The sequence below is a fragment of the Squalius cephalus genome (assembly GCF_949319135.1).
Source record: "Squalius cephalus genome assembly, chromosome: 13".
Taxonomy (NCBI): domain Eukaryota; kingdom Metazoa; phylum Chordata; class Actinopteri; order Cypriniformes; family Leuciscidae; genus Squalius; species Squalius cephalus.
Genome location: NC_137134.1, coordinates 5,839,144 through 5,847,343, shown reverse-complemented (window position 1 = coordinate 5,847,343; position 8,200 = coordinate 5,839,144). Strand labels below are relative to the sequence as shown.

At 40.4% G+C, this 8,200-nt stretch overlaps 1 protein-coding gene across 1 annotated transcript; it reads right to left on the bottom strand.

Moving 5' to 3' along the window:
• Nucleotides 1-423: 423 nt before the first annotated feature.
• LOC307170546 (uncharacterized protein) lies at nucleotides 424-3,206 on the bottom strand (the record flags this gene model as incomplete). Its single annotated transcript, XM_079891669.1, has 4 exons — nucleotides 424-566; nucleotides 788-930; nucleotides 1,105-1,225; nucleotides 3,157-3,206. 4 exons carry the CDS (start codon nucleotides 3,204-3,206, stop codon nucleotides 464-466), a joined length of 417 nt encoding a protein of 138 aa, XP_079747795.1. The 3' UTR covers nucleotides 424-463.
• Between the last annotated feature and the right edge of the window lie 4,994 nt (nucleotides 3,207-8,200).

The following is an 8,200-nucleotide window of genomic DNA, read 5'->3' as shown; positions in this document are numbered from 1 at the left end:
CCTGGACAACTGTGTTAAAGCCAAAGGGCAGACTCAAGTCTTCTATGACATCTTTTCATATTCCCTTTATAAACTTTTTAAGTTCTATCGCTATTTTAACTGCACTTATTTCCATCGCTGGTATAAGAGGTAGTGTATTAGACAAGAAATGTACAGTTTTACACCATCATGCTGATAAGGTTTCTTTAGTCATTCGGCAAAACCACTGTAGAGAAACCACCCTTACACACTATATTTATGACTGCTTATTTTAGTGTATTTTAAACAGTGCTGGGATCTTCTATAAGCCCTTTCACATACACATACACTACTAGATTATAAATAGTTTCAACATCCATTTAGTCTGATAATAATAATAATAATAATAATGACATTCAATGGCCCTTTAAAATGAGCGTTTCTTTCCTTTCATTCTCTGATTTTCTTTCCGTTTGTAACTGCTGGCTGTAAAAGCATCATTTCCTCATCTTTTCGTCCTCTTCTTGCTCTGTCTTCGGACAACACTCTCTATCGGAAGGCAGTAGATGTGCATCGGTATGTTCTTATAGTAGCTCGTCACCCAGGGCCTAGAAAGAAACAGAGAATAAATCAGCAGAATTGTGTTGTTTTCAGGGATCATGGGAAAGAACGCTTACGTGTGCTTCATCAAGGACATGTAATGTCAATTTAGGTCATGATATTGATGGTTTATGACTCTTTTATGATGGTATTAAACCACAGCAAACAATTCATTAGGACATGAAAGCTTTTCGATGTTGTATGTGTTTCGGAGAGAATAAGTTCGTACTTCGCTGTCCGCTGGTTGAGGCAGAGGAATGACAGACTTCTCCAGCGGATCCGGTTCTCTTCTTGTCTGACTTGGTTCAGCTCCTGCTGTCTCTTCTCCTCTCTTCGAATGCTTTCCTTCAGGTCCTGTTCTATACGGGCCAACTACACAACACAACCATTCAGCAATATCTTAATGTCTCTTTATGAGATCAAGAGTTCGGTGAAAATATTTATGCAAATTAAATGACAGTTTATAACAAATGTTCTTAGTGCTACACAACTGTCATTTTTACTTCCTGGTAAAATTATACTTTATTAATGTTGGCGCGCATTTACCGCTTCTAGCAAACATCTTTGGTCTTCTGTTTTTCTTTGCTGCTCATACGGTGTAACCGCAGATGGTTCTTCTGTCTTCTGAATGTAATGAGAGCTCTCCGGTGGAAATAAACATGATGACCTGTAAGAAAATGAAGATGTGTATCGCACAAACTATAGCTGAATCACCACAGAATTATGTTGTTAGAACAATGTTAAAAGTTTTACTAATATAATGAAGTATAATTTTCATCATAATTGTCCTGCTAGGCATCAGAATAGGGGTATCGGTATAAATTGTGTAAGATAATATCACGTCACGGTCGGTGGTTGTAGATAGGCACACGACAATGAAGATGAAGGTCAAAGTAAAGGCTTTAATAGATAATCCAACAGGCAATCACAGACAAACTGAGCAACCACACGTATAATCCGAACAATAAAACACAAATACAACATAACTTAAGTACACGTGATAATGAGGATAATTAGTGCACAGCTGAACATAATGAGTAACCAAGACAACAAATGACTAACTCTGTGAAGAAACACAAAAAGTCCAAACTAACAGAACCATCACAGCTTTATTGTTATTTTGCAGGTACGAGCCAAATGTGTTCAGGTTTATTTAATGTGTTTAGTGTATTTTGCAGGTATATTTAAAGTGTTTAGTTGTTTGATTGCACCAGAAATATCAATGACTTTGTGTGTCAAACTGCTCTAAAACCAGAAGCTCTTCAGCTGGACCCGTCTGTCTGTCAGGCTTCAGGCTCATTTTCAAGCCCACCTTCAAATTACTATTTTTTTTAACAATTTTTTTGTCTTTGTCAAATTCAAAATGTGTCTTGACAAGCTCTTATCATAAAAAAAAAAAAAAAAAAAAAAGGTGATTCATATATCTGTCAAATATGGGTGGTTGCAATGAGAGCACAACGATAGAGTTTTTAATATTAAATCAAAAAAGGGAATACGTAGAAGAATAAATAAGAGGAATAATATAAAAATCATCCACATAATAGAAAGACGACATGGAACAGTGAACAGAGGAAACTAAGGGTATAAATACACATAGATAACTAAGTGAACAACAGGTGAACGTAATCCACTGAGAAACCAACGCATTCTCATCCTAGGGCGTCATATACTGACGCTTTTGACATTTCGTCTACATTGAACGCACATGGCACCCTTTAGCGTCAATATGAGATGCACAGAGCCTTGTTCGGTTATGGGTAGGTTTAGGTCTGGGGTAGGGTTAGGGTTAGACCGCTAGGAGGCGCCTTCTGGCCCATTTCTATCTGCGTCTCATATCGACGCTAAAGGGTGCCATGTGCGTTCGATGTAGACGAAATGTCAAAAGCGTCAGTATATGACGCCTTAGCAAACAGCACTCAGGAAAAGCAGCACAGGGAACACAAGGAAAACCAAACCAAAACAGAACGAGACCGTTACAACATCTTGGTCACAATAATCTTAACTTCTTAAAACAAAAATATGTCACAATGGAATTGAATGTAACCCATCTGTGAAGATAAATGAACCATTCAAATACTCACTGTTTCAATAATATACAATACACAAGACAAACAATATATATGTTCAAAAAATGTTAGTGTGGAAAAAAATTGCACAATTGTACAATGTTGTTGCCATGACAACAAAACAGCTAAACACACACACAAACACAATAACAACTTTACCGTTGTTTTAATTGAAATTTTTAACTCAAAAATTCATGTGAATGTTTTTTTTAAATTATAAGCTTCACATTTCTGCTCTATAATCCTCCAAAAAATGTCCCCATTCACCCCAGAGAGCAACATAGTGTCGGCCCAGATCCTGGCCACATCCGGTACATGGATTCAGTGCGTGCCAGATGTGGGCCGGATCTGGGCCGACACTATGTTGCTGTCTGGGACATCTAGTGTCAGTGTTTCATTGTAACCAAAGCAGCAGTCCTGAAAAATCTAACCAAAAGAAAGATATTTTTTTTAACTGAAAAAAAATGTTTATGGATCTTTGGTGCTGCATAAAACCCTGACAGAGAGGACGAGAAGGAAATAACAGCTTTACCTCTGTTCTGTTTGCTCCGTCTGCTCATCTGTCCAGAAATCTGGCTCCATGTTCTTATCTAAAGTGCTCTGGCAAACAAAGAAACTCAAATTTAAATGTTTTTTTTTTTTTTTTTTAATTTAAAGCCGTTTTTAAATGGGTTAAAAAAGGAAAGCATGTGGGGATTTAGTCTCAGTTGAAAACGTATCTTTTTAACTTAGCTTTTAGTTAAGGGTTCATTGAAGTAATACTGACCTCACTATACAGTTGTGAGAGGGTGTATGTCTAAGAGTGTGTAGTCATGCCTTCATTTGCTATAGACATGGTACATGTTTTTACACATGTATGTTTTAATTATAACTGTGAAGCACTTTGGGCAACAATGTTGTTATTAAATATGCCATATAAATAAATAAAAGTTGAAGTAGTCTGTAAACACTATGAAGCCTGTGATGAGGGAACCCGACACCAGTGTAACTCCACCTGACTGCAGGTTATTTACCACGTCCTCCCTCTCAGGTGTGCATAAAGAGCGCATTATCTGTGCGCATCGGAGGACTCGTGTACATTAATGATTGTAATGTTTGATCATCCCTGATTGACAGGTGTCATGTGTTCGCTTCATTCAAAAACATTAGAGAAATTATGTTTTTTTAGAGACCTGCACATTAATATTTATCCGGACTTGTTTAGAATGCATATGCAAGCATATATAAAGCAATTTTATAAATGTATTTGTGCAAATCAATCTAATTAGAAGTATTTGTAAAGGACACTTACCTGATTTTGAATGTCCATCCAGCTCTCTGACCTGCTTGTCTTTCCTCTTACTCGCTGTGCACCTTTATCTTCCACTCAGCATTGTTCTTCAATAATGCAGCACTTCTATGGTTTCTCCTTCCGTGACTTCACGTTTCCTTTGGTGTGATCATACTCCTCCCATCAGTCTTCACATCTAATTAGATTCTTTAAGTGTTGCTGTCTTCATGCATTAATAAGTCATATAGACTAGCAAATTAATGTGCACATTGTGCAGAGCCTGAGTGTTATTTAACATACTGTATTTTGTTACATGTTCAAAATGTGTTACTGTATTTATTCATGTAAATGTATATTTTAGAACAACATACAGTGCAGAACATCAACATATTTCCCATATTTTAGAAGAACATATAGTGAGCTCCAGTATGTTTAAGACAAATGTTAGCAAACAATTTTCAAATAATTTTATTAGATCAGAAACTATTTAAATGATGAAAGTTCTCAGGTTTTACTACAGAGGGTTTTCATACATTCTGGTTTCAACAAGCAGAAATTCCAAGTTTAAAACATGTTTTATACATACCATTGTGAAAAATAAACAAGTGTGCTTAAAAAACTGTACTTTTTGTGTTTTATAGCACACCTATTTCAGTGCGGTCACACTTTTTTATTTGACAGTGTCCTTGTTACAAGTTAAATGTAGTTACTATAGTAATAACAGTAAATTATGCATAATTACATGCAACCTTAAACCAAACCCTAATCTTAACCATAACCCTATAGTAAGCTCATAATTAAGTTGTTCATTAATATTACTCAGTACTTACATGAATAATTACACTGTAATAAGGACACATTAAAATAATGTTTAACATTGATTTCATAATATTCTATATTACATTTGACTACAGTTCAGTTACAATGTTAAACCTTTTGTGTATGTTTTGTACTTTGAGGGTCGAGGGATAGCAGATTTACAGTGGTAGAGGAGGATCTACAAGTCTTCCCTGAGTCCAGCTAAGCAGTTTAATAAAACTGCTGCACTAAGATCCATATCTCAACTCTCCATGACTGGACAGAACAGAATAACCAACCGAGAATAAAGTATGTTGACCCTCGAGGACCAAACTCGTGAGTATTTGGAACCGGCACTATCCAAAGCACTCCCTCTGTGATGGTTCTCAAGGGTCCTTCTGCAGTTCCCCCTTCAAAATAGGTGAGGATCCAGATCCTGAGCTTGTGTATATGCCCAGCATGGACCCCAAGCCAGTGCATATGCCTGCCACGGACTTATAATAAGTGAGCATGTATTGACCTGAATACCCTGGAGTGAACTCCCACCCATGCTCCCACCCCTGGGGTCTTTCCTTCCCTAGCGGTCCCACCCGGCTCATTGGAAGCTCTTCCTCCTCCTCTGGTTCCATCCAGTTCCCTGGCTCCCCTTCGTCCTCCTGATCCGCCAGCTCTCCTCAGCCCTCCGACACAAACACAGTCTCTTGGTCACACTGATCCACCATTGTTTTCGGAGTAGTGGCCTCAGAATTTCGAACCGTTGGCTCTACCTTAAATTTACAAGCCCAGGGATGCTTTTCAATTCTTATTTGTGCATCCTCGTTTCCTTTCCTCACGTCTCAGCTCCACCTCCTGTAGGATGCAAGGGGAAGGCTGCAAGGAACAGAAAATGAGGACGGAGGAATCGAAGGAAAGCTTATTTGTGTATTGGAATATTTTTGATCACTCGAGTGTCACTTCACTGCGTCATCAGCTGTGCTCAAGGATCTGCCCTTATGTTGTTAAAGTTTGGTTATTTAAGAAATTAATAAAAAATAAAGATAAAGCAAGATGCCCTGTTGATATATGTGAGATATATGGTTTATTTAAACTACAAAGGTAAAGCATACATTTTAATTATTATGACAGATGTAAAGGGGGAGGAGAATTCATATGTGTGTCAGGTTTCTCGTCAAGAAAGACTTCCGCATAGGATACACTACACCTGTGCATCCTCGCTCATCGCTACTCCGAAGCCTCCTCACTCCTCGTTCCTCGCCTCCTCGTTCCTCATCCTCGTTCCTCGCCTCCTCGTTCCTCACTCCTCGTTCTTCACTCCTCACCTCCTCGTTCCTCACTCCTCATTCTTCCTCTCCTCCTCGTTCCTCACTCCTCGCCTCCTCATTCCTCATCCTCGTTCCTCACTCCTCGTTCCTCATCCTCGTTCCTCATCCTCGTTCCTCGCCTCCTCGTTCCTCACTCCTCGTTCTTCACTCCTCACCTCCTCGTTCCTCACTCCTCATTCTTCTTCTCCTCCTCGTTCCTCACTCCTCGCCTCCTCGTTCCTCATCCTCGTTCCTCACTCCTCGTTCCTCATCCTCGTTCCTCACTCCTCGTTCCTCGCCTCCTCGTTCATCACTCCTCATTCTTCACCCCCTCGTTCCTCACTCCTCGTTCCTCGCCTCCTCGTTCTTCACTCCTCACCTCCTCGTTCCTCACTCCTCATTCTTCCTCTCTTCCTCGTTCCTCACTCCTCGCCTCCTCGTTCCTCACTCTTCGTTCCTCATCCTCGTTCCTCACTCCTCGTTCCTCATCCTCGTTCCTCACTCCTCGTTCCTCGCCTCCTCGTTCCTCACTCCTCGTTCCTCGCCTCCTCGTTCATCACTCCTCGTTCCTCACCTCCTCGTTCCTCATCTTCGCTCCTCACTCCTCGTTCCTCACTCCTCGCCTCCTCGTTCCTCGCCTCCTCGTTCATCACTCCTCATTCTTCACCCCCTCGTTCCTCACTCCTCGTTCCTCGCCTCCTCGTTCTTCACTCCTCACCTCCTCGTTCCTCACTCCTCATTCTTCCTCTCCTCCTCGTTCCTCACTCCTCGCCTCCTCGTTCCTCACTCCTCGTCTCCTCGTTCCTCACTCCTCGTTCCTCATCCTCGTTCCTCACTCCTCGTTCCTCATCCTCGTTCCTCACTCCTCGTTCCTCGCCTCCTCGTTCCTCACTCCTCGTTCATCACTCCTCATTCTTCACCCCCTCGTTCCTCACTCCTCGTTCCTCATCTTCGCTCCTCACTCCTCGTTCCTCACTCCTCGCCTCCTCGTTCCTCATCCTCGTTCCTCACTCCTCGTTCCTCATCCTCGTTCCTCACTCCTCGTTCCTCGCCTCCTCGTTCATCACTCCTCATTCCTCACCACCTCCTCGTTCCTCATCTTCGTTCCTCACTCCTCGTTCCTCGCCTCCTCGTTCATCACTCCTCATTCCTCACCTCCTCGTTCCTTACTCCTCATTCCTCATCCTCGCCTCCTCGTTCCTCACTCCTCATTCCTGTAGCATTTATACGCCCATATAAATATAATTAATTATTATTCATAACGAATTATGATCAATAATTAATAACTTAATTATTTTCAGAATTTACTGTAACAGAATCAATAGTATGATAATTGTATCAGTTCATCCAATGAACAGAAAGCATAACCAATTATTAACTCTAGGAAATATAATATCTTCCTGGCCAAGGAAGAATAATCCCAGCTAACAGTAAATTAAGAAATAGCTAAATCAAGGGTAAAAGCATATGTAACTTTGATCGAAGTTCAAGACAATAAATTCGTAAGCAGATAACACAAATAATCTCTTTTCAATTACAAACAATACTTTATTGATTATATACTAACACATAAAGCAAATATCTAACACAAACGCACGCACACACATTCATACGAGTTGCAGAAAGAAAGAAAGAGTAAGGAAAGATTAAGTTTTAAGAGTGAGTTTAAGAGTGACATGATGAAATCCCAAGTTTCTATATGCACTTAGACATGACCTGAAACGAACCATCAATCATTAATTTAACCCTTCTATCGTTTCTTAGACAGGTTATTAAATTTATATCAATACACCAGTTCAGCTTTTAGTCTGGAGGTACTTGCTTGTCTTTGCGTTCCTTTTTGGGAATTCCCTTCGTTGCGTAAAAGGGGGTTTTCCCGGTTGGTTCCTTGGCTGGTCTCCTCGTGCCTGATGTCTGGGGCGGCCCGTCACATGGTGTGCTGGCGGAATGAAAGTCTTTGTTTGAAGCTGGCTTTGCAGAAGAAACGTGGACCGAAACTTTGCCGCAAAACTTAACTTAGAGCCGAGACTCACAACGGAAAATAAAGGAAAATAACACAAAGAAAGAAATAAAATGAGATACGGAGAGTAGTTAGATGACTGAAAATGAATCTAACCCATCTGATCTTAATTTGGGTTGGTCTGCTCCTCAGTTACATGGTTACTGATCTGGTTTAGATCTTCATCTTTTTCTGCCCATCTCTCTTG